Source organism: Aedes albopictus, chromosome 2 (assembly GCF_035046485.1).
Source record: "Aedes albopictus strain Foshan chromosome 2, AalbF5, whole genome shotgun sequence".
NCBI classification, from domain to species: Eukaryota; Metazoa; Arthropoda; class Insecta; order Diptera; family Culicidae; genus Aedes; species Aedes albopictus.
Window position 1 is genome coordinate 342,422,347 of NC_085137.1, and position 26,046 is coordinate 342,448,392.

The window sequence follows — 26,046 nt, forward strand, 5'->3', positions numbered from 1 at the left end:
AATTTTTGAAACGCTTCCAGCACGCCAAAAATCAGCAAAAGAAATTGCTGAATTTCAGCAAAATTTTTGCTGAATTTCAGCAAAAAGTTGCTGATTAACTGTCAAATTTGCTGGATGGTTCAGCAAGTTGAAAAATAATTGCTGATATTCAGTAATTTGTTTTGCTGAATGCAATCAGCACGCTAAAAATCAGCAAAGTTTGCTGATTATCAGCAAAAATATTTTGCAGTGTACATCGCTATGGCAAATAGGGGCTGTCCATAAACCACGTGGTCATTGGGGGGGGGGGGGGGGGGGTTCGGCCAATGTCCATTTTGTATGGACAAATAAAAAAAATGTATGGACTAATGACCACGCGGGGGGGGGGGGGGGGTTGAAAAGTCCCAAAAAATGACCACCTGGTTTATGTACAGCCCCATAGCACCTGTCTGCGCCAACAGTTAATATTTTAATTATGTTGCGAGTGCCACCCTAGTGTGTGGTCACTCACTCTCCGTGTTTGCTATCACCAGCAACAGCTGACCGTCGCATACTATTGTCCGTATGTGTACGGCTACCGATCGCTTCACGATCGGCTCGCTCCCTATCCATCTCTGCGGGATAGAGGCAGCAGATTGTAAACAGTTTAGTAGTAATAAATATCCTTCCGCCGCGATCGGTACCGTGTTGTACTTTGGCCCGTAAATAAAGTTGTTTTTAGTTCGACCCGCGAAAGTGTTTTCGTTAGTGACCAATATCACCGCGTACATCCGAGACGCTTCTATGTGCGTTAACATAAATGGTCCTTCGAGCCGGATCATACGCGGTGTAGACTAATTTCGCGCGGATTTGTGCTCCGTTTCGCGGGTGAAAAGTGCCAAGTAGGCCGAACAATTAGTGCATTGTGAAGTGCGGATAATTATTCGCCATCGCACTGCGGCGCGGCGAAGAAAATTAATGGTGGATTGTGTGTACCGTACCTGTGCCATTGGACTAAATCAACGGCTGTGATTGACGTCTTCACTGAGACGGAATAACCACCGGTGAACGAAACCCTCATTAGGACGACGGAACGACGACGAAACCAGGACTCAAGGCGGAACGAGCTGGACGATTACCGTTTTTGGACGGATTTGGATAATACAGGGAAGTACTGTTTTGCATGTTGGGTCTGTGGCAATTGCATGAGGAAAGCCACTGTGGGTTAGCCATTACGGTGGCGACTGATTGGCAATAAAGCTATTTTTGCATGCGAAATTGTGTTTTTGGATTTAGTGGATTTGGTCCCTGTGGTGTTCGCAATCAATCGATATTGGATTCCGCTGATTCTGGTTGGCTTGGATCGTTCGTTGGTCGGTTTCCCCTCCGCTGCTGCTGTCAATTTGGGTGGTTCGTCTCGCGGCGCGGAACGTTGAGTCGATCAACAGTCAACAAGTGCAGTATTACAGTGTGGCAGTGAATTGTGCGGCAGCGTATAGTGCGGTGTTAGTGCACAGTGCAAACGAACTCCTCAGTGTTGTGAACATTCTTTGACTAGTGACTTCAGTGATTAATTAGTGAATCATGACGGACGATTTGCGTGGTTTGCTGAAGCGAGAGAAGCGGATACGGGACAGTTTGGACTCCGTGGCTTCGTTTGTGCGTGAATTCAAAGAAGAAGAAGACAAAGATGAGGTGGAAGTTCGTTTGCAGCTGTTAGAAAGTGCATTCCATGACTTTCACGAAGTGCGTGAGAAGATTGACGTGATTCTGGATGAAGCCGACGAAGATGAAGTGGTTGATACAGAGGAGTCGGAACAGGACCGTCAAGCGAGGCTCAAATATACGGCGAAGAAACGGGAAGCTGAAAGCGCAGTTGTTTCGAGGAGCGTGGAGAACTGCTACTGCAAGGCGAATGCTGCGTTGCTGAAGTGGCAGAATCAGATGAGGCCTGCCAATCCAAGTTCTGCGGTTCCAGCTGCACAGCCGGTTCTCTCGAGGGTGAAGCTTCCGGAGATAAAGCTCCCATCGTTCAGCGGCGTACTGCGAGATTGGGTTTCGTACCGTGACGCGTTCCAAAGCCTGATTCATCGGAACAGGGAGCTCACGGATATGGACAAGTTCACCTACCTCCGATCATCTTTGTCCGGTGATGCACTCCTTGAAGTCAGCTCCATCGAACTTTCCACTGCCAACTACTCGGTAGCGTGGGACGCGCTGGAGGATCGCTATCACAACCGAAAGCTAATCGTCAAGGCGTACCTCGATGCCATCTTCCAAATCGAGTCCATGCGACGAGAGAGCTACGAAGCGCTGAGCCAGCTCATCAGCGACTTCGAGAAGAACCTGCAGATGTTGAAGAAGATGAACCAGGACACCGATAGCTGGAGCACGATTCTGGTGCACATGGTCTGCTCGAGACTTGACAGTGCTACCCTGCGATTCTGGGAAGCGGCGCACAATTCGAAGGAAGTACCTACATACCGGAACCTTATCACCTTCCTGAAGAATCACTGCGCTGTTCTCCAATCCGTCGAGGTGAGAAACCCCGCCGGCGAGATGAAGAAGCCGACGATAAGTGTAAGCCATCCTTCGACCGGCAGCACCGGGCGATGCTGCTTCTGTTCGGAGTCATTCCATCCAGCGTTTCTGTGTGGAAGGTTTCAGAAGATGACGATACCAGAGCGATATGATGCTGTTAGGAAGAACGGCTTGTGCATGAACTGCCTGTCATCGGGACACTTGGCCAGGAGCTGCAGCAAGGGATTGTGCCGACAATGCGGAAGGAAACATCATACTCTGCTTCACTCCGAAGCAAACAGTGCCAAAATATCCTCCGTTCCGCAGACGTCAACAAAACCCCCAAGTCAATCTCAAGCGCAAGCACAGCCGGGAACACCAACACACCAGACAGCATCCACCACACACCACCAATACGAACCATCCACTTCTTTATCCATTATCCACACACATTCGCAAAACCCACAACTCGCCACAGACCAACAACCCACATTGGAAAACACTGTCTCCCTTCCGTCACAAATAAGACCTTCCTCAAGGCAAGTCCTGCTATCCACTGCCATTGTTCGAATTCGTGATGCCGACGGAAGCACGATGCTGGCCAGAGCGTTGCTGGATTCATGCTCGCAGTATTGTTTCGTCACATCCGAGTTCTGTCGACGAATGAACCTTAAGGAATTCCCTAACCACTTAACAGTGAATGGGATCGGAGGTTCAGCTAGCGTTTCCCAAAGGTGTGTGACTGGCACAGTTAGTCCACGTTTCGCAAGCATCTCCAATTTCGAGGAAGCAATACGTTTCAACGTGTTGCCGAAGCTGACGATTCCACTACCGCGTGATGGTTTTGACGTAAGTCGCTGGAATCTACCAGATCGCATCGTATTAGCAGATCCCGAGTTCTACCAAACGTCAGACATCGACATGATCATCGGTGCCGAGTACTACCTCGATCTGCTGCAGGAGGGAAGATTCCGACTGAGCGAAGATGGACCAACGTTCCAAAACACGGTATTTGGTTGGATCGTGTCTGGTCGAATCTCCGAAGCTACTGCGTCCGTGCCAGTGACTACTACCACGCTGTGTTGTACGGCGGAGTCCCAAGACCGAGGACCGTTGCCGAGGAAGCAGAGCATCATTGCACAGTTGAGAGATTCCAGGAAGAGCGCCGAAAGGAGGTTCACGAACTTGGAGAGAAGATTCGCTACAAGCCCGCAGATGAAAAAGCAACATTTGAGACCACTCGAATCCATCAGCATCCCGCGATGGGTCGGTTTCGCCAAGGACTCGGTATCCACCGAATGGTACGATTTCTTAGATCCAGCACAATTGGAAGAACGAAAGGTCGTAGCGTTGCCGGTGCAAGCAGTCCCTCCCAGCGAAATCTTTTCACTGCGCTCGTTCCTAATCCGGCTGGTTGCTTGGATATGTCGATTCAGGCACAACTCGCAGAGAGTGAACCGCAATTCCAGGAAGACCGGGTATCTCAGCTTGCAGGAGTACGAGAACGCGCTGCTCCAGTTGGTTCGTCTGTCTCAAGAGGCATGCTTCCCGCAGGAGATAGCAAGTTTGTCCCGGGAGGATCAAGTGAAAGATTCTACAAAAATATTGGCTCTGCATCCCAAGCTGCGAGAAGGAGTACTCCGCGTTGGCGGCCGGCTACGGAACGCACCAGTTTCGGAAGACCGGAAGCACCCGATGATTATCGACCACCGTCACCCGCTCGCCTCGATGATTATCCAGCACTACCATCTGAAGATGCTTCATTCCGGGCAGCAGGTCCTCCACGAGTGTGTCACATGCTTCCGAATGAGACCACGATGCCAGGAACAATTGATGCCGCCGGAGAGAGTGAATCCGGCACCGCCACTCCTCAAGGTTGGAGTGGATTACTGCGATCCGTTCCAGGTACGGAAGAAGCGGACTATGCTGTACCTCTCCGACTTGCACATCCGGACAAAGTGGACAAGGCAACAACGTGACAACATCGTAGTTGGGACAATGGTCTTGTTGATAGACGAACGGCTTCCGTCGTTGAAGTGGAACCTCGGCCGTGTCACTGAGGTTTTCCGAGGCTCGGACGGAAACATCCGAGTGGTAGAAGTGCAGATCAGCACTGGGGTCTTTCGGAGACTAATCTTGAAGACTTGCATGATCCCGATCAGGGACAACCTAGAGTCTTCCAACGAACCGGTGGTGCTTCGGCACCCGCGGAGGTCCCTTGTGGCCTCCGCACTCCAGTAAGTTTGTATATTTATCAGAAATTCCAAAAAGTAATCGAAGTTTCATACCCCATAGCCGCTGTTCTACCCGGTCCCGGGTCCCCGGGACATTCCACCCTCCGAAGTCAACCAGTCCAAGATCTTGTCTCCAAGTTTGAGGTATCCGCATGCGTTGGTGATGGTAGCTGTTGAAGTCCTGTGAAGTCCGTCCGTCCAATTGAGGCTCCCCCAGTAGTGGAGTATTCCGTTTGTTTCTGGGTCCAACGACTCAACCGAAATTTTTCATTTCGTCTCGTCGAGGTACAACCTGACACCCTCCGATGATCCAGCAATCCCTAGCGTCTGTTGAAATTTGACTAACTCCACGATCGGCACTGTGACCACCGGATCGTAGCACCCTCGAAGCGGTAGGAGCTCACCGCAACCGTCAGGAGACCCTCGGCAGTCGATTTGGCATCCGTTTTTTGCATCCGTTGGGCATCGTCACCGCCGCTAGTAGCGGCTGCGGAGGCCGCAAGGGCCTCCGTTCCAGGCAAGTCTTTTTATTGTTCATAAATCCAGTTTAAAAAGCACCCTCTCATCTGCAGCAACGCGTAAAGATCCCCTCCCCCCGCGGTCGAGGACGACCGCAGGACATCCCTGAAGAAGTGCGGCGTTAATCGATGTACCAGGAATCCGAAGATCAACCCGTCCCGCACCGTACCATCCAGTCCCAGTCGTCAAGCAACGTCAAAGAGAAGAATCCCATGAAGCCCTCGCACGAAGAGTCCGAAGGAGATCGAAGTCAGGAGGAACGTCCGAATGCCGTGTAGCGCAGGGCGACCGAAGAAGTGGTCCGGCAACGTCCCATGTCAACTCCACCGAAACCGGAACCGACGAAGAGCAGCATCTGAACCGTTGAATTCAATTGAAGTGAATTAGAATAGCGAATCAGAAAACCAATTTGAAATCCGTAGGTTTCAAGGCGGCCGGCTATGTCTGCGCCAACAGTTAATATTTTAATTATGTTGCGAGTGCCACCCTAGTGTGTGGTCACTCACTCTCCGTGTTTGCTATCACCAGCAACAGCTGACCGTCGCATACTATTGTCCGTATGTGTACGGCTACCGATCGCTTCACGATCGGCTCGCTCCCTATCCATCTCTGCGGGATAGAGGCAGCAGATTGTAAACAGTTTAGTAGTAATAAATATCCTTCCGCCGCGATCGGTACCGTGTTGTACTTTGGCCCGTAAATAAAGTTGTTTTTAGTTCGACCCGCGAAAGTGTTTTCGTTAGTGACCAATATCACCGCGTACATCCGAGACGCTTCTATGTGCGTTAACAGCACCTAAAGCACCCGTATTACGAAAACCCATTGATATGCAACGAACCTGACACGGACCGTATGGTAAGCTGTTGTTATTGCGGTTCTTGGTGGCATTATGCATGTGTGAGCGTAAACGACATCATTGCTGCACCGGACCGACCGTTTACGTGTCCAAAATGCCAGAAGCCGTCGTCAGAGATACCAAGGCGGTCAGCACCATGAAGCAAAGCCAGCAGCAAAGCCGGGTCAACAACATGTACCGCCAGCACACGAGCTAAGAAAGCTCTAGAACTGCTATAGAAACTTGAAGCCCAAAAGGCTCTAGCAACGAAACGCCTTGAATTGGAACGTAGAGAGCATGAGCGTAAGAAGGACCAGGAGAAACAACAAAAAGAAGCAGAATCCGAGCAGCTACAGCTTCAGTTGGAGCAGACGGTACTAGACGAAACATTCCGATGGCAAGCTCTTTGGAGAAGGCTCCGGGGACTGTTCCAAACAACAATGAAGTGGCGACAGTATCTCGGATACAGGCTAGGCAGGACGGCAAGCAGCAACCAACTAGCAATAATAAAGGTATTCTGGTAGAATCGTCGGAAGGTAAATCGTTAGGGCAGTTAGTTGAGCAAACCTTAAGGCGAAACTGGAAGCATTTCCTCATTTTTTAGTTTTTGATTTTTTATTGAATAACGAAGCAATATTTTCAAAATCGGTTTTCGTGCACATGTAATGTATGGATCAGGGTATCTTCTGATTTTTTTACGCGGTAGAAAATGTTTTTCGTTTTTGCAGAAACCATTTTTGAACAAAATTTCACTAAAAAATGGTTTCTGCAAAAACGAAAAACATTTTCTACCGCGTAAAAAAATTCAGAAGATACCCTGATCCATACTCTACATGTGCAAGAAAACCGATTTTTAAAATATTCCTTCGTTATTTAATAAAATATCAAAAACCAAAAAAGTGAGGAAATCCTTCCAGTTTCGCCTTAAGAGGAACTGTCAGTCGTATCGAAAACAACATTGCGGCTATAGTAAGTTTGGACAAGCTCGTTTTACCCTCGAATTCCCACGATACACAGTAAATTTACTCCTAAAGTGTGTTCTCAGCAGATGCCTCAGGGCACTGGCATAGTTCCGTTATCATTTCCAATCCGTCAACCCTCTATGCTCGATTCAGCGAATAGAGACGAACCAGCCAAGGGCTGAAAGTCTCTATAATATACACACCAAACGCTTTCAGCAATATTTTACTGAATTTTGCCGAGCCTTCAGGTCCAGCAATTTTTTTGCTGAACTTTCAGCAAAGTTTGCTGAATTTCAGCAAAATGTTACTGGCGATCAGCACATTTTACTGAACAAATCAGCAAAATTTTGCTGAATTTCAGCAGAATTTTTACCGAAACCTTCAGCTCGGCAAAATTTAGCAACATTTTGCTGAAACCCTCAATCGATATTTGGTGTGTAGCTAATTCAATCAATCAATTCAGTTTCCGGTTCTCCGGTAAGCACTCGCGGCTTTCTAAACGCCGCGCAAGCGTCTGAAGTGATCCAAAATAGTGTAGACCAGACAAGAGGCCAAGTGACAGTGCATGATTTGCTTGGAGGAGTTTTCCCGCAGCCTTACGGCGGACAACCGTTGCCGTCATCTATTCCTAGGGTGGATAGGCCTTAGGGAGAACAACGAGACTTATCCGAAAACCAAGTGCAATCGCGAGGCTAGCACATATTTCCAGCGCTACAACCACCTTAAACATTCAACGATGAAATTTTTCGGGAACCTTCATCTCGACAATTCAGGCCAAACATGTCTAATGGTCCTATCTGCAGAAGAGAGGCTCTCTTTGGTTTCCCTCTCTTGCGACAATATCTCAGCTGTCTATTTGTATTATGATTGTCTTCTTGTATTGAACGATGGTCAAAACAATCGTCTTTTGATTTGTATTGCAAAAGTAGTTGAAAAGTGTATCATTACATTGCAATAATTGAAAGAGAAAATGAACCAAGAGAGCTTCTCAAATGCAGATAGGACCTACTGAAATGTTTAGCCTGAATTGGCAGCAAGGCACGTGATTAAGAAGGAGCTACCGATTTTCTCAGGACATCCAGAGGATTGGCCGTTGTTCATTAGCTCGTACGTCAACTCTACTCAGATGTGCGGATTCTCGGACGCAGAAAATCTAGCCAGATTGCAACGGTGTCTCGAGGGACACGCACTTGAATCAGTTTGAAGTCGGGCGCTGATGCCTGCGAGTGTTCCACATGTTCTAGCTACGCTGGAAACTCTTTACGGTAGGCCCGAGCTTCTGATTCTTGCCCTCTTGCAGAAGATTTGTGGAGTTCCAGCGCCAAAACAAGAGAAACTTGAAACGCTTATAGGATTCGGTATCCCAGTACATAATCTTGGTGACCATTTAGAGGCTGGAAGACATGAGGCACATCTCAATAACCCGATGTTACTGTTCGAGTTGGTAGAGAAACTTCCAGCATAAATGAAGTTGGACTGGTCGCTGTATAAGCAGCGCTGTGGGGAAGTAAACGTTCGTGCTTTTTCGCAGTATATGCAGACATTGGTGCGAGCAGTTACCGATGTGACTTTGAACTATGACCAGAGACAACAAACGCAGCCGCAGCAGCGAATGACAAAGGAATCGAGGAGCAAGGACAGACACTTCTGCGGAGCTCATGCAATAGAAGATTCATCTGATGCGTCACAGAGTCTCGAAGCATTAGCAGTTACGGCACGTACTTCAAGCCCAGCATGTCTCATTTGTAAAATCCCAGAACATCGAGTGAGATATTGCCCTGAGTTTGTTAAGAAAACGGTCGATGAACGATGAAGAGCTTGCAGCAGTTTGATCTGTGTAGCCTCTGTCTTAGAGCACATGGAAGACGGCCTTGCAAATTTCGAAAGTACTGTGATATTGATGGATGTCAACGGCGACACCATCCGCTGCTGCATTCCAAACTGGAGGCGGAAATTGCCAAGCAGGCCGAAAACATGGAGAAATTTACAGAGATGTCACGTTTCGACCCAGGTTGGAGCCTTCTTCAGGGCCTAAAATTTATTGAATTGAATTATAAAATTTTGGTTTTCGGGTATAAACTTACCCGATATTAAGACGACAAGTTAAACTTATTTTTACAAAGAGATGTCGGCTGATTTAAAACCACCATTTGGTTATCTCACATACCTTCCGATTTGAGCAGCATGATTTTTTTTTTAGATCTGGTCATGTTTAAGTTCCATTTATTAAGAAATCGATACAAAACTCAAACCCTTTTCAAATGTTTTTTTTTTTATTTCTTATCCACTTAACCTAATTGACAGCTCTTTTGTCCACTATGGCACTACGTGAGAGATTCCAATTGGCAGGTGCATTTCCACTTGTGAACAGCGCCTATATGTATGCTATTATTTAACTATATCGAACTGGTTGCTTTTCGCGCTGCTTTCACTTTCTACCCTATCATGGTAGAATGATGAGCACGAGCATGTTGATGTGTGGATGTTGGTTGTTCCGTTTCCAGTCCGATTGGGGGTCCATTATGAGTGCCGTTCGCCGAAGTCCAAGTCTCCGGGTCCGTTTGAGAGGATCAGTATCAGTTGCTCTCAGGGGGAAAGAGCAACTGACGAAAGTTCCGGGACTTTGATCGAGACCATGACCATCTTCTTCATATGTTATTAATATTAAAAAAAAAAACAACATGTTAACTAAAGTTGTTTAAATGCCACCCAGCCAACACGGAGGTGCATATGATGTAGAATAGGATGCTAAAGTGGAGGCCATATGTGTACATGCTTCCATTTAGCCGCATGTAAAGTGTACGCATATCGCCTCCACTTTTGCATCCTATTCAACAGCATATGCGACCGTGTGTTGACTTTGCATACCCATGATGTTTCATTGGCTTCTGAGAAAGTGATGCCAAACACTGACTGGAAGCGTTGGCGTAAAATTCTTCTCAAGTCGAATCGGATTTAATTCTACGCTAATAGTTGAGACAGGCAGTCAAATGGTTCCGTAGCTTGGAGAAATAAGAAGCGTAAGTCTTGCGAATTGGTAGTTATGGGTTTGAATCCCACCGTAGCACGTGCGACTTCTCAGTTTAAGTTTTAATTGGCTCATCGTACATGCACAGATAAAAATAATGAGATTTACACGTCATGTAAACTTCAGTTTAGTTATGTTAACTTACTGTTATGATGGTTTACATGATATATCATGTAAATTTGTGTTATATGTCATGTGAACACACAGAGTCATGGTGAATACATGACATATAATAGAAGTTTACCTAATGTTTTATGACTTTTACATGATAGAGCATGTAAACTTCTGATATATACCACGCTCCACCCAGGTAACAATTTGATTGCTGAATAATCGTTTTACCATTTTGAAGCAGTGTTCATTTGAACAAGAGCCGAGCACAATCCTTTATTCAACCCCCAGAATATCTAATTTTGATGATTTTATCCAACCTAAAGCTGGTTTGAGGTTCATTGAAAGGCTGATTTAAGGCATAATATGCGCTTAGTCAGCAATCAATGAAATGTATTGAATTTTATTTTAAAAACCCAGATTAATCCACCTAGTGGTGATAGTGCCTTTCTCGTTGAACATGTACTCATGATCTTTCCTTGGTTGGGATACGACTGGGATGATTTTGCTTCAGAATGTTGGCTTCAGCCTTTTGGGGGAATCGAAAACACTAGTTTCGATCTGTATGGCGACGTTTCGATCTGTATGGCGCCTTTTCAAGGGTTCAATCGGTCAAGGTTTCCTAGTCAAGATGGCCTAGCCTAACTTGAAAATGTCATACGGAAGTTTTGGTATTTATTGAGTCCGTTCGGTTTGAAACCGTCGTGATGTGGACAATCTCCTACCTATCGGGCGGTTTAGAATTCGGTCTTGTTTTTGGAATCTTCTACTATTGTTTGTTAAGCTAGTTTCTGTGCTAGGGCCATCATTCCGAAGCATGATCTTTCCGTCGACGTAATGCGAACTGTTCCTGAATCCTGAGAATATCTTATTTAGAAAAGCAATAATTTTAATAAAATTGGGAAATTTATTAATTGAACATATTCCGAAGTTACGTTAAACGTATAGACTGGGCTGAAAAATATCAGAATTTTCAGTTGACTGCTTGAGCACCTTCACTATCACTGAAGACCGATCAACATCAAGACGATAATTACAAGCTATGATATAACGTCTTTCACAATCACAGATGACTTTACGGCAGGCCTGCTCAACCTTTCGTGGCCGCGGGCCACAAGTGATACTCCATACCAGTCGACGGGCCAGACATCAAATTTCGAAAGCACGAATGCAACAGTGAAATTTTGTACATCCGATTACCCGTTCTCACGGCAAATCACAACACTGACATCATTTGGGTCATAAAATGTGAGCAAGAATTCTTGATTGTTTTGCAAAAATCACCCTGAATACTTTTTTTTCTGAATTTTGCCGAACTGCAGGTTGCAGCAAACAATTTGCTGAAATTCAGCAAACTTTCCTGATTCGTTCAGTAAACTCTGCTGTTCAGCAGCAACGTTTTTCTGAAATTCAGTAAATTTTGCTGAAATTCTGCTTCAAATTTGGCTGTACCTTTCAAGTTTAAAATTTTTAAATTTATGTATTTAAATTTTTTAATCTTTGAAAATTTTTAACAAAACACTCTACCTATTTCGAGTTTATTTTTTATATTAAATTTTATTTAAATATGAAATATCTTCAAATATTTCAATCCTTGGGCCAAGTTTCATTCATCGATTCCGCGGGCCGTATGTTGGACAGCCCTGCTTTACGGTCTTCGACATAGTTTTTTCTTCACACTTTAGGCCATATTTTATTATCATAGGTTACAAAATTCATGTAAAATTTGACAAAAAATGCAAGCAAGGGAAATTGCCCATACTAAATCCCATAAAAAAATTCCCAGTAGTTTTAGACGGAAAAGAGGATTGAAAAAACTTTCTCCGGGATTAATGCGATAATTTTCTCATATAACGTTGACCTATCCTACTGTATATTTTTACACCTCAGTGATTTGATGAGATTGCTTTAGTACAGACAAACAGACATATCATTTGTAACATATTGCTATTATATTCATCGTTACGAAAAAATAATCGCCAAATGCTAATCAGGTTGCGTTTCACTGCGGCTTGATGTTGGTAGTGAGTAGACGTCAAACAAGCAACAACGATTAATACATATTTGTTTCAACCGTTGAAAACAAGGACGATGGAGAGTGAGTAGAGTAAGACGTCTGTATGTATGTGGCCTTAGTTCAGTCAAGATTTGTCGATGTGTCGCATGCATAGGTTTGATTCTTTTTGGCATTTGGCCACTTCCGGCTGGACACCCTAGATCGGTCCTGGAACACTATCGGTAGCCTTTATAAAGATCTTCGTTGTGGTCTGATCCTATTTTCTGACTAATCGTTCATCACGTTATTTAAAAAGCCGCTGTTTAATGTGCCGCAGGCAAGGGTTTTGATATCTACTACATTTGACCACTTCCAGCGGGACACCGGAACCGGTTCCGGAACTCTATCGGTTGATCCAAATATGATCTGAAACTATTCTCTTTTATTAACCGTTTATCAGGTTGCCTGAAGAGCTTGCGATTTGATGCGTCGCATGTAAGGGGTTGGTTAACTTTTATACTTGGCTACTTCCGTCGTGACATCTGGAACCGGTTCAGTAACACTACTGGTTCCGATATGGTCTGAGAATGTTTCCCTGCCCACTGTTCATCAGGCTATCGAAAAAGCCTCTGCTTGTTGTATCGCATGCATGGGTTAGGTTCACTTTCATATTTAGCCACTTCCGGCGGAACATCCAGAACCGGTTCCGGAACACTACCGGTTCAGATATGATCCGAGAATATTTTCCTGCCTACTGTTCATCAGGCTATCGAAAAAGCCGCTGTTTGATGTATCGCATGAACCAAACCCATGTTCACTTTCATATTTAGCCAGTTCCGGCGGAACATCCAGAACCGGTTCCGGAATACTACCGGTTCAGATATGGTCTGAGAATGTTTTCCTGCCTACTGTTTATCAGGTTATCGAAAAATCCGCTGTTTGATGTGTCGCATGTGTGGCTTTGGTTCACATTCATATTTGGCCACATCCGGCGGATCACCCAGAACCGGTTCCGGAACACTACCGGTTCAGATATGATCCGAGAATATTTTCCTGCCTACTGTTCATCATGTTTTCGAAAGTGCCGTGGTTTGATGTGTCGCATGAATGGGTTTGTAGCGTTTTCATATCTGGCCCCTTCCTGGGGTACCGATCCGGAACACCTAAATGGCCATAACTCCGGAACGGCGGGACCGATCCGAACCATTTTCAATAGGAAACAATGGGACCAGATTCCGCGTCGAATGAACCGTTGGTCATTAAAATCGGTTGAGGTTTACTGCCAAAAAGTGATGTGAGTTTTTTTGTACACACACATACACACACACATACATACACACACACACATACATACACACACACAGACATCACCTCAATTCGTCGAGCTGAGTTGATTGGTATATGTGACTCGACCCTCCGGGCCTTCTATCAAAAAGTCATTTTTGGAGTGAACATATAGCCTTTCCAGTACACTTAGTGTACGAGAAAGGCAAAAATAGAAAAAAAAATAAACTTATTTTTACCAGTTGCGGCTATCTATTTCCAGAATAGATGCTTCGGAATGTATAAACTAATCTGTGGGAAAACTGCGAATTGAACTCGGAACTCCTGATTTATAATCACTCACCTTATCACCTACGCCACACACAAATGTATACACTACCCGTCATAAGTATAGACTCACAAAAAGTATTGCAACAATATTGTATCACCTTGACTCACCTCGATATCTCTAAAACCAGATCATCTACAAAAATGCCGCATTCAAAAAACGTGTTGCTTTTGGGCTTCTGAATAACTTTGCAGAAGACAGCATCTTTGTAAGTCTTCAGATTTTAGAGATATCGAGGTGAGTCAGTGTGATGCAATATTGTTGCAATGCTTTTTGTCAGTCTATACCAGTGATCATCAGGCCTAGTTTTTCAACTACTTCTATTGCACCTCCTACTTAGGTCCATTTGTGATACGTAAAACACGTTATTCTAGATTATTTTGTAAATAGAACAACCTCATTATAAACATTGCAGTAAACTCCACGGCAACAAAGAGAACTCGGCAGCAAGTGCGGCCTGCGGGCCGCACTTTGTTGAACACTGGTCTATACTTATGACGGGTAGTGTACATATCCTCGACAACGAGGGCAAAGTTTGTTGTATATGAATTATCAAGAACATAAGTTGAACTAAGGATGCATTGAGTCTGAAGAAGCTATGTGGACTCTATGAAAACACTGCTTGGGTCAGCTGTCAAACATAATTTGATTAAAGGTTGATAAACAGATTATTATTTCAGCATATTGTTGTACGTTTCAAAGTTGGTTACAGAGATGAGTAATATTCTATTCAATTTGATATTCAACTATCTATGTATTGCTGATCACAGAGGTTGAACAAGCAATACTTCAGACCAATATTCAGCTGTTATTGTATTAAGCCACTGCCACCATTAACCAGCCAATGTTCAGCTAATACTCTCACTGTTTAGCATTCATAGTTACTTGGGCAATCATGTGCATCATATGTCACAAAATTTTACACTCTTTTTTCGATCTGTGTATGTTTCTGATGAGAACATTAATGCCAACTTTTTTCAATAAGTAGTTTCTACATAGGCTTGATTCAACCTAATAACGAGAAATTGATTTCAGGCAATGCTTTTTTATATATTTGGAACATTATAAAAAAGAAGCTTTCAGAAAAATAATAAACGTGACCTTGAAAGGATTTCGAGATATTTTAAGAATTCTTAAACTGCTAACTTAACTGTCGCTATAATTTTTCATTAGTCCATACCTATAACGGACAGGGTGCTGAGCCACTTGGGCATAACTCGCCATAATTCTGTCAATTTCAAACCAATTGACTGACACAACGTACAAAACATAAGTCAATTGGTTCAAAATTGACTGATTTATAACGTAAAAGTTACCCAAAATATAAGTCCTAAAGTACTAACAAATTTATCAAGGGACCTGCTTTCTGATCTCTTAGAACAATCGGATTTCCTGTGCAATAGTATTTTTAATCCAGTCCGAATGATAGAGCGTATCGACGAATATGTCATTCGTCGTAGACCCGCATCTTGGCAAGCCTAATGCAAACATTCCTTTGAGGTAATATCTGTTGACACCCAATGAGGTTGCTTGATACTGCAGTGCGCTTCCACTTTTGAAACTAAAACAATCACTTGCTTTTCCGGTGTTCTTTACGCAAACGAAATTGTCCTCAGGAGTTAGGACAATTTTTATGGCATTGTATGCTTTGATGCACTGTTTAATGTCTTGCAGCTGCACTGTTTCACGGTGCAGTACTTTTGGTTCTCCTGCTCTTTTCCAGCCAACAATGAAGTGATTTGCCCTGGAAGCACGGGATTTTGGCAAACAAATGGGTTGAACATTTGACATTCGTTTTGAAACTGGTCGAGAAAGCTTGATTATTGCAATATTGTGTCCATAACCAGACAATCCAAATTGCGGGTGATGAATAATTTTCATCACGGAAATAGATTCAGCTGCTATTTTCTCTCCATCCGGCCCAATTTCGAAATCTTTGGATAAATCAAAATCCCCCAGCCGCACAGCTTTCCTAAAATTGAAAAATATAATTGTTGGGAATTGTCTAGTTGATGCCAAAGAAGTTACAATTTGAAGTTGGCACATGTTTCACACACGCAGTGACCAGTAGTAAGTACAAATCGTGGATGGATCAGCACGCCTCCACACACCGTTTCGATGTTTCTGAAGCTTGTGACGTTATACTCCAGTATAGTAACCCATGGATATTGTTGAAAAATCGGTTTGTCGCTTTCAGGAACGCTTGGATCGTGATGGTCTTCTCCACATTCTTCCAACTCAAGCAAATTATGTTGCTCCATGTTTCGTACGGATGTAATCCAATCCGACAAATCTGTAACGTTGGCAAAAACTACATACTGTCTTGGATCACAACGTTTGTTTATAGATGTGGTACTACGCACTCCAGCAGAGGTGATTCCCGTTATGTACCACGTTCCGTCCTTATTAGTGAACATTCCACCGCCACTGTCGCCATAACATGCATTAGTAGCATTTCTGTTTCCAGCACAATAGTTACTGTGGTCAGCAGCCAGGAGGACACTGAATAAAACTGGATCACTTTTCAAACAAGTAGAGAATTCCACAAAGTTTAGATCGGCTTTCTGTAGTATCGTTTCCATTTGGTTTGTTTCGCCAATACCCCAACCAACCACGGTGCCTCGTTCAAATGGGCGATTTTTGGAAGGGAGGCACACCGGTTGAATAAAATCGGAAAACTTAACCTTGTTGAAAGTTTTCAGGAGAGCAACATCGTAATGATGGTTCCAAGGATTGTACTTTGAATGACGAACAACCAGCTTCACACCGTAACCCTTTTGTTCTGCTCCACCGATGTTCAGGTTGGTGACTCCCAGCTTCATGCTCAAAAGATTAGGCGGGAGTGGAATCGCACTTATGAACGTACAATGAGCTGCAGTCAGTACAAATGAGGAACTGATCAGAGTTCCCCCACATCGATACGTTTGCGTAGATTTTTCGTGCTTTAACAAGAAGATTGCTGCATGCCAGGGCCATTCTCCAGGAACGGAGTTCTCGCCCCCGAGAATCAAGGGCAAGTGTGTAAGCGGTCTACGGCCACATGGTTCTTCTAGAATAGATAAACATGGATGTGCTTTGTAGTTGACTCACAATTTGGTCTTACCTTTCGCAAAAGTTTGAAGAACCAGCATAGCAAAACATGCCACTTTCAAAACCGTTTGCATTTTCTTCCGACAGCGTATGCGGCAAGTTGAAGCGATTTCGATAAACTAATTGTGCAACAGTGAGAAAAAAGGGCGAGAGCACATCTTGTACCGATGGGGATTCCCCGGTAGGCGCCGACGGACACACCACTCAAACGATTGATCAAACATCACCACACAACCGGTCAATTCGCTCAGATTTGTGCTATGTATGATTGCTTATGACAAACGTAGTGTTAATCTGAGCGATTTTGATGATCGCGTGTCAAGGTTTGATCTACCGTTTGTGTGGTTTAAAGATGCTCTCTCGAAAAAGAACTGTTCAATCGTTCAGTGAGATAAGAAGTCGCGCATGTGAAGAGCATGGGCAATACTTTAAAATTAAACTAGGGTGTTGGTACTAGTAGTGGACCCCCTAAGCCATCGAAATTCACTTCTGCGGCTTTTTAGCTATATTAAGGCAGTGAATTGTTCCAAAGTGGATTTTTTTAACAAGTTTCACGTCCCCTCTTTATGTAAAGACCGTCAAAAATACAACAATAATAAATTATTCCAGTGTAATACGCATTTGAAAATACGCATCGATGTTACCTATAATGGACACCACCGGGGTCCATTATAGGATTATTTACAAATGTCTTGCAGCCTATTTGATTTCCATGTTAGCTGTCATGCCGCCGACGGTGCCTATAGTGGACCTTTTTGAGTGTTTACATTCATTATTATTTTGCGGCCACTGAATCATTTGTTTGCCAAGAACCCCCGGTGGAAGTTGCCTGGAAACAGTTGATTTGGGCATTTATATTTGAGTTTTTCTGAAGGGGGTCCACTATAGGCGCAGGGTCCACTACTAGCACACAACCCCTATGTGGTTGTTTTTGCGTTTCTCAGAGCGACTGTTTCCGAGAAAGTATAAATGCAGCAGGTTGAAGCAAGCCTTTGATGATCAGCAAGATCAGTGTTCACATTGAGTTCTGTTAGCCTTTCAGGACGCGCCCGTTTGATGCTAAAACTGCACCACGCTCGCGCTATATACGACAATTGAGATATTTTAGCAGTGTTGTATTTTTTACAACAGCGCGTGTCCTTAACGGTTAAACATGATGTCTCAGAGCAGAAAGCATAGGCATTGTTACAATTTGACCATAATGTCATAATGACAAAGTAAAGAAGTTGTAGTGAGAGATGTCACTTATAGGGCTATGCATTTACGACTTTCTTCGTTTGTCTTGTATAAGTGTTTTCTCTCCCATTTGTTTTTCTCTGTTTTTGTCTTTGTGTTGTTCCTGGCCATCCGGTAGATGAAAAGCCCATTACAAGCTGGTGCTGAATTGCTACGAAGACAACGAACACGCCATTACGTTATATCTACCGGATAAGCTTCAGAGAAGCCTTACTTCCAGTGCTACCACGCCCATCTTAAACGCATGTGTGACCCACTAATCTCGAGCTTCCACGAGTATCCTGGCTCCGTCCCGTACTAACCATGTTGTACAAGAAAGATATGTGTATATAAAATACAAAAAAAAAATTTTGGCTCCGCAAAGCGTTAAACGCAACTGAGCCTCAAATAAATAAACTGGTTAAAAAAATAAAATAAATTGTCATTACGCTCTAGAATTTCTAGTCTGAACTTTTTCATGACTATTACGTTTGAATGAATACATTCTTTTATTTCTGTTCGGGTCCGTCACTTCGACTAGTTTTTTTTTTATTCCTTGTTGGGTATCTAAGTCACTGCGACCAGTTGATAGATCTATTGTGACACATGCCCATTTTTATTTAGCTTTGTCAAGTCGACGTATCACCATTGGTATTGGTAATAATCAGATTTTGACCAGAAGCGATATCCCAACACGGTGTCACACTTCGAATGAATTGGACCACCGTATTTGGGTTTGTCCTCCAGACATCAAAGGGTTCTATTAGCCCTTTGTCGAAGAACCTAATTCTTTTAGTTATAACTGCCGGACAACGGCATAACAAGTGTTCCGAGTCTTCTGTATCTATGCCGTACAAGCGACATACATCATCTTGAAGTTTTCCAATAACCTTCAGATGATACCGGCTCGGACAATGACCTGTTAAGAGGCCAGTTAAAGTACTAATATCTTTTTTGGAAAGTTCCAGAATTTTGCGAGTGTTTGCAACGTTTGGCTTTATAAAACGCTTAGACTGCCTCGCAGTTGTGGTGTTCTCCCAAATGGATTTTATTTTCTGCTGTTCCCAAGCTTTAAACTCCATTCTGAGAGAAGTTATTAGACCTATTGTGACCAAGGATGGGAAAAAATCATTAAAATATTGCGTATCCCTCACTCACATCCATGCACAATCTGATGCGAGTGTGCTTCTCCCCCAGCCAAGCAGAATCTTTCCACTTTCATTGCCCATTCTTTCTAATCGCCGAGCACCGGGCGACGCAAGCAACTGCGGCCGAATGAATCGCTACCGAATCTGAGTGCCGAAGGCGAACGAACCAATATTGAACGAATGTTTGCGTTCTGAGTCGGGTGCGAGAGCATTCGTTTTGGAACGTTCATTTAGCGTTCAGTGGAAGCATTCAGTACTGGGAATTGAATCAGTGAGTGCGTTTTGATTCAATCAGCTGAATGCCACTCGGTAGTTGAGAGAGCGAACGTTCTTTTCATATACACCGATGCAAGCTGATCCAATTCGCTCTCTATTTGTTTCTCTCCTGATTCGCTTCGTTGGCGTCGGTGGCGAGCCGTTCGTGCTGCGTTCGTTCTTAGTGCGCCGTGCTCTCACTCAGTATTGGGTTGTTGGCGTTCTTTTTGCTAGTTTGCATCGCCGGCATTCGGGTGAGCGAATGAGTTTTCCCATGCTTGATTGTGACATTACTCGTATCCTGAGTATAGTGCATGTAGCATTACACCATTGCAAAAAAAGGGCAATAAAATATCGATTTTGCTACAGTTTTTGTTTTGTTTTCTTAGAACCACCAGAAGCTATCAAATTTGTTAATACAGTGATAGACATTCGTTTAGCCGAGACAAAAAAAATTTCAAAAAAATGTCAGGAAACTCATACAAAAGATGTTATGATAAAACTTTTTCATCGTAGTGATAGTATATCTAGTACTGTTTTATAAAAATGTGATACATCATACTTACATATACACTGAAACAAAAACGAGGGTAAAACCCTTCAAATGTCATTTTTTGCCTAGACATTCGTTTAGCCGAATTGAGCATTTTTTAGAATTCCATAATAAAAAACTAACAAATATCGAAAAATATCCAATAAAGTCATTTTGTATGGTGACCTGCATTATAGATCGACTTGTAAATCATGAATTAGGTCGTTTTTGGAAGTGTTGCCATATTAATTTTGCATGCATCTCATATAAATATGTCATATTATTGTAAATGTTTCCAAATTGAGATTTGATGTAGTTATTTTTATCGGAAGCGTTTCAAAAGAATGCAATGAAAGTTTCATGACCAAAGCAGGTTGAAAATTTACGAAAAACAATGTTTTTAACAGAAAAATATAACGCAAACCATCAAAAAATCACGTATTTAAGTATTGTTTTGATGAAATATTATGGTTTCGCTAGCATAAATCACAGCGTTTACTACTATTACGTCTTCTAATAGCTCCCAATACCTTCCAGACTGTATTCTGGCTGAAATAACATACATTGGACGGCTCATATTTCGAGAAATGGCACTGAAAGTATTCAAATTTCTAGCATGAACTACTTGTTTCATAATTTAGACATTCTTTTCAAATAAATCATGTTAAAAATGAATGTGGTTCACAACTAAGACTCATTTATAATATATTTCTCCAGATTGAATGAAATAAGTCAATTGTTTGACCAAATCTTGCATTTTTGTATGAGCATCTGTTTTTAAATAAACAGGGTACAACAATTCTGACACTACTTGCAGTTCTTTCACTTAGTAGTCTTTTAACTCATTTATTAATGCTAGTATCAAACAGGTATATCCCACAGGCATTAGGGCATGTCTTTATTTCAATGAAGAACTATTTATTTTAGCTTTTATCAATCCCATTTTAAAGTTTAAACAACCAAAAACTAGTATACTTAATTTTTTCATGACATTTTATGTAATAATTTGAACATTTCTAACAATAATTCTGTGCCATATTTTCAAAACTACTAATCTAGCTTACGTTTGAGTGTTTACAGAAATCATTTTTCTTAAATAAATTTGTTTATCGTCGCTTCTCCTTATCGAGACATATTTTTATAACATTTCTCTGAATTTCACAAATAAATAAACTTTTAAGGTCAATTATCTTGCTAACACGTCATAAACTCAATGCCTTGGAGTATATCCTCGAAATATATTCACGAAATTGCAAAAAAAAACTATTGAAAACCAATTTTTCATTTACCTCGGCTAAACGAATGTCTAGGCAAAAAATGACATTTGAAGTGTTTTTACCCTCGTTTTTGTTTCAGTGTATATGTAAGTGTGATGTATCACATTTTTATAAAACAGTACTAGATGTACTATCACTACGATAAAAAAGTTTTAACATAAAATCTTTTGTATGGGTTTCCTGACACTTTTTTTGGTCTCGGCTAAACGAATGTCTATCACTGTAGGGTAAATAGTGTGACACTAAGGAATCCCTGAATGATTTTAGTGAGGAATCTTAGAAAGAAATCCAGGAAGAGCCCTAAAGAAACTCCTGGAGGAGCGGACCTAGTGTAATGGTTAAAGCGCATGCCTTTCACGCCGAGGAACTGGGATAAAGTCCCACTCCCGACAAACTCACAAAATGTGAGTTCTTCCTTCGGAAGGGAAGTGAAGCGTGGATCCCGAGATGAACTAGCCTAGGGCTAAAAATCTCGTTAATACAAATAAAAAAAAAGAAACTCCCGGAGGAATCCGCAAAGAAAATTCTGGACTAATCTCTGCAGGAACTACTTGTATGCACACCTGAAGGAACTTCTGCAGAAATCTCTGCTGGTTCAAGAATCTGTCTTAGAGAGATCCCGGCAGAAACATCTGAAGAAATTCCTGATTGGAATTTTCGAGGAATTTAATAAGGAAATGTTGGAAGAATCCCCGAAGAAATTCCAGGAGAATTGCCCAAATTCAAGCTGAAATCCCAAGGGAATTACATCAAGAATCCCCTAAAAAATTCTAGGATTCCGAAGCGGGAATTCTCTAAGGGTTTCTAGATATATTCAACGAAAAAAATTCCAGGAGAAATCCCAATAAAATTCAGGAATCCCCTTAAGAATATCCAGAAGGAATCCTCAAAAGAAAGGGAATACATCCAGGAGGAATCACTGAAAGAATTCCAGGAGAAATCTCTGAGAGAATTCTAGAAGGAATTGCCGAAAGAATTTCACGAGGAACCCTCAAAGCAATTCCATCAGGAATCCCTGAAGGAAGTCGAGAAGGAATACCCGATGGGTGGTTTAACCCTCTAATACCCAATCCCGTCTTCAGGCGGGGTATAGTTTGAGCATTTTTGTTTCGTGGAAAATCATGTTTTTTATATTTTTGGCTAATATTTAGGACTGTTCTGTATATCTCAAAATGCTTTTTGGTGTATTTTAAAGCGTATTTACATTTTTTTAAATCATTGAAAAATTGATGTTTTAGTCAGCTTTTAGAAGTCATTGTTTATTTTGTATTGAATCGCTACAATTAACATATTTTAATTTTTTCCCAAATCATTCTATCCTTGTTTAATAGTTCAAGGGAATCGATAACACTCTCAAATTATTTTCCTCAAAATTACACGGAAAATAAAATTTTCTGTGGAAAAAATTTTAAAATAATAATATTTCAACAATAATCATAAAATTTCAAAATGTTTTCATCCCAAAATTTCCGTTCCCCAAATTGGCTTCCAGGAAAAATATAAAAGTGTGGGGATGTTCAAAAATAAAAAATAGAAAACTCACAAACTGAAATTCACTAAATTGAGAATTAAAAAGAATCATCTTCCAAAACATGTTTAAATCGCGTTTAGATGACGAAATATGATATTTGGATCAAAATCAAAAATTTGGGTATTAGAGGGTTAAGTTAGCTTAGAGTTAGGGTCAATTAAAAAAAATGTATTTCCGACACGCGGGTGATTGATAATAGTTTAAATGTATTTTAACAAATGAGGATGATAGTGTGTAATAATACGCAGAACGCCTAGATTAAGTGTATATGAATGTAATAATTGAATGAGAAACCAATAAAGGTCACAAAAAATACCCAATGAAATTCCAGTGGGATTTCCTGAAGGATTTCCTGGAGGAATTCCTGAAGAAACTACAGGAGAAATCCCTGCCGGAATTTCAGGGGGAACCCCTGAAGAAATTCTAGGAGGAATCTCGAAAGGATTTCCAAGCGGAATAATCAAAGGATTTCCGAGAGGAAATCCTGAAACAATTTCAAGAGGAATTCCCATAGGAAGCCCAGGAGAAATCTCCGAAGGAATTCCAGGAGGTATTCCCGAAGGGGCTGTAGCAGAAGTTCCAGGAGGAATCTTCTAAGGAAATCCAGGGGGAATCTTCGAAGGAATTCTAAGAGAAATCATCGAAGAAATTCCTGGAATTTCAGTGGAAATCCTCGGCAGAATATCAGGAGAAAACCCTGGAAGAATTTCAGGAGGAATCCATGAAGAAAATCCGGGAGGAATCTCTAAATGAAGTCTAAGAGAATCCTGGAGGAATTCTATGTGGAATCCCGAAAAAGGTGATTCTCCCAGGAGGGACCTCCGAAGAAGTTCTAAGAGAAATCACAAAAGGAATTCCAGGAGGAAACCACGAAGGAATTCCAGGAGGAATCCTCGAAAGGGATTTCGCGAAGGAATTACGGTAAAAATCTCCAAAGTATTTCCAGGCGGAATCCTCGAAGGATTTTCAGCGGAATCTCTCAAAGCGAATCTTACCTGATAGAGGAACGCGAAAGGATTTGCAAGAGGTATACCCTAATGAATTCCTGGAGGAATTCCAGAAGGAGATGCAGAATGAATTCATGTAGAGGCTTCACGAAAGATCCCTCACGAATGTTATGGGGATATGCCTGTATATAATGCTAAGAAAATTATTGAAGGAACTCTTATAAGATTCCCTGAAAGAACTCCTGTAAGAATTCTTGAATGAGCTTCTGGAGAGATCTCTGATGTAACTCCCGGAGGCATCCGTGAGTCCTCTTGGAGAAATCTCAATCTACAATCTGAAAGAACCCCAGGAGTGATCTCTAGGAGAACTCTTGGAAGGATCCCCAAATGAACTTCTCGAGGAATCCCCTAAGGATATCCTGAAAGATTTATAGAAGGAACTCTTATAAAGAAATCCCTATATCCCTTTCGTGACGAACCAGCACAATTGTGCTGTTGAGCGGTAACAGGTTTGCACATTTTTTCATATGTTTAGACTTTGTTTAAAGTGATGTAAACTGTTTTCATAATTCAGCCATTACTTATACGTGTATGTGTGAAAACAATCTTTTGTTTACGCTGCCTGTAGGATTTATCGCAACAAGGTAAACAAAAAAGTGGACAAAAACCGTAAAACACGAAAAAGTTTTATGTGTCGCATATTTTTTATTTCCACTTTATCTAGGCAGTCAAAGCTAGAACTCGAAAGATAAAGAGTAGTTCTTTCAAATAAGGCAAAATAATTGTTGCTTTGTTGGGAAATCTAAGAGTTCTGTAGAGCCAAAGTTGAGCCATTTGTATGGAGATTTCACTTTTTTGTGCTCCGTCTCGAAAGGGATATAAGAGCTTCTGGGGAATCCCTGAATTCTCCTGGAGGTAACCTTGGATCCTCCTATAAGAATATCTGAATGCCTGTAGAAATTCAGGAAGAATCTCTGAAGAAACGTCTACAAGAATCTCTGAAACTCATTAAGGAATCTCCGACGGAACTCCTTGATCAATTTCTGTAAGAACTTCTGCAGGAATTTCTATTGGATCTTCAGAATGAATCGCTGCTGGAACTCCTTTACTAATTTCTTAAGACCTCCTGCAGGGATTCCTGAAGAAACTTCTTACCGAATTCTTGATGGATCTCCAGAGGCATTTATGAATTCTCCTGAAAGAATCTCTGAAAAGACTTCTGGAAGGATACGTTAGAGAACTTCTTTTGAAATAGCTTTAGGAAACTTCTGGAAAATGAACCCATGGAGGCATCCCTCTTGGAGCTCCTAGGGAGATCCCTGAACGAACTCCTGGAGAGATTACCACAGGAACTTTTGTAGAAATCCTTGAAAGGACTCCTGAAAGAATCTCTAAAAATATTCGTGAGGTATCCTGAAGTAATTCAAAGAGGAATCCCCGAAGGATTTTCAGAAGGGATGTTAGAAAAAATTGCTGTAAGAACCCTTGATGAAACTCCTGGAGTGATTACTGCAGAATGTCAGGAGAAATCCCTTGATAGAATTTTAGACGAATTTCTGAAGAATCTCCTGGACGAATCTCTGAGGAAATTCCTGGACTAGTTTCCAAAGAAACTCCTGTAGGAATTCCTGAAGGAACCTCTGAAGGACCTCCAATGGAATTCCCTAAAGCATCTTCTGGATGAATCGTCGATGCATCTCTTGGAGGCATCCCTGAATGCTCCAGAAAGAATTTTTTTTTGAGTTTTCTTTGAAGGTATTCCTCCGAAGTAACATTTTAAGTTTTGTTCGGCTCTATAAGAGATCTTCATGAACAATTTCATAAAACTTGCAATAAAACTGATTGATACGTCAAAACCTCTTGATAACATTTTTAAGAGCATCTTCTGGCTAAGTGGATCACTCTCTGAGTGGTTTTGCAAACCACATTAAGAGAAGCAATAAAACTGTTTTAAAACTTAGTTGAAAAATTTTTTATTCTCGAAAAGAGGTTGAAAACTTTGACAGCTGAAGATGCAGATAAGTTTCTTCGATGGCACGTAAAGTTCAGGAGGATACTTCATTTGTAAGTAGATAGCGATCATTTCAAAGTAATATTTTAGTAGTGATTGTGTTGGTAGGGTTATGCGCATTAAATTTTACCGTGAATATCAGGGTTGCAGAAACATAAAATTAATGCGCTCCGAAAATAATGAACATTATCATCTTGGAATGAAATTAATCGAATCACAAGAAAACTCAGCTGAGAGAGTTTATTTATGTGGGCATGTAACACAG

General features: G+C 42.0%; 3 protein-coding genes across 5 annotated transcripts in view; 1 reads left to right on the plus strand and 2 right to left on the minus strand.

Annotated features, from left to right (window-relative positions):
* The window catches only part of LOC109431743 (ovochymase-2-like), a 41,545-nt gene that overhangs the window by 12,100 nt on the left and 3,399 nt on the right, over positions 1–26,046 (minus strand). The window lies entirely within an intron of this gene.
* On the plus strand, positions 422–6,694 carry LOC134288281 (uncharacterized). Its single transcript, XM_062852633.1, has 2 exons — positions 422–3,779; positions 3,966–6,694. The coding sequence occupies exons 1-2, from the start codon at positions 1,543–1,545 to the stop codon at positions 4,717–4,719; spliced, it is 2,991 nt and encodes a 996-aa protein (XP_062708617.1). The 5' UTR covers positions 422–1,542; the 3' UTR covers positions 4,720–6,694.
* LOC109431737 (transmembrane protease serine 9-like) lies at positions 14,922–17,562 on the minus strand. Of its 3 annotated transcripts, XR_009997876.1 has the most exons (4): positions 16,879–17,562; positions 16,139–16,824; positions 15,804–16,068; positions 15,612–15,747 (listed from the first exon to the last, which is right to left on the minus strand). XR_009997876.1 is itself a non-coding variant. In XM_029866085.2 (3 exons), the coding sequence occupies exons 1-3, from the start codon at positions 16,937–16,939 to the stop codon at positions 15,150–15,152; spliced, it is 1,680 nt and encodes a 559-aa protein (XP_029721945.2). In that variant the 5' UTR covers positions 16,940–17,562; the 3' UTR covers positions 14,922–15,149. The 3 variants fall into 3 exon arrangements, 2 of the variants coding, with proteins under 2 accessions (XP_029721945.2, XP_062708618.1); XM_029866085.2 differs by having other exon boundaries at positions 14,922–15,747; positions 15,804–16,824; XM_062852634.1 differs by having other exon boundaries at positions 15,611–16,068.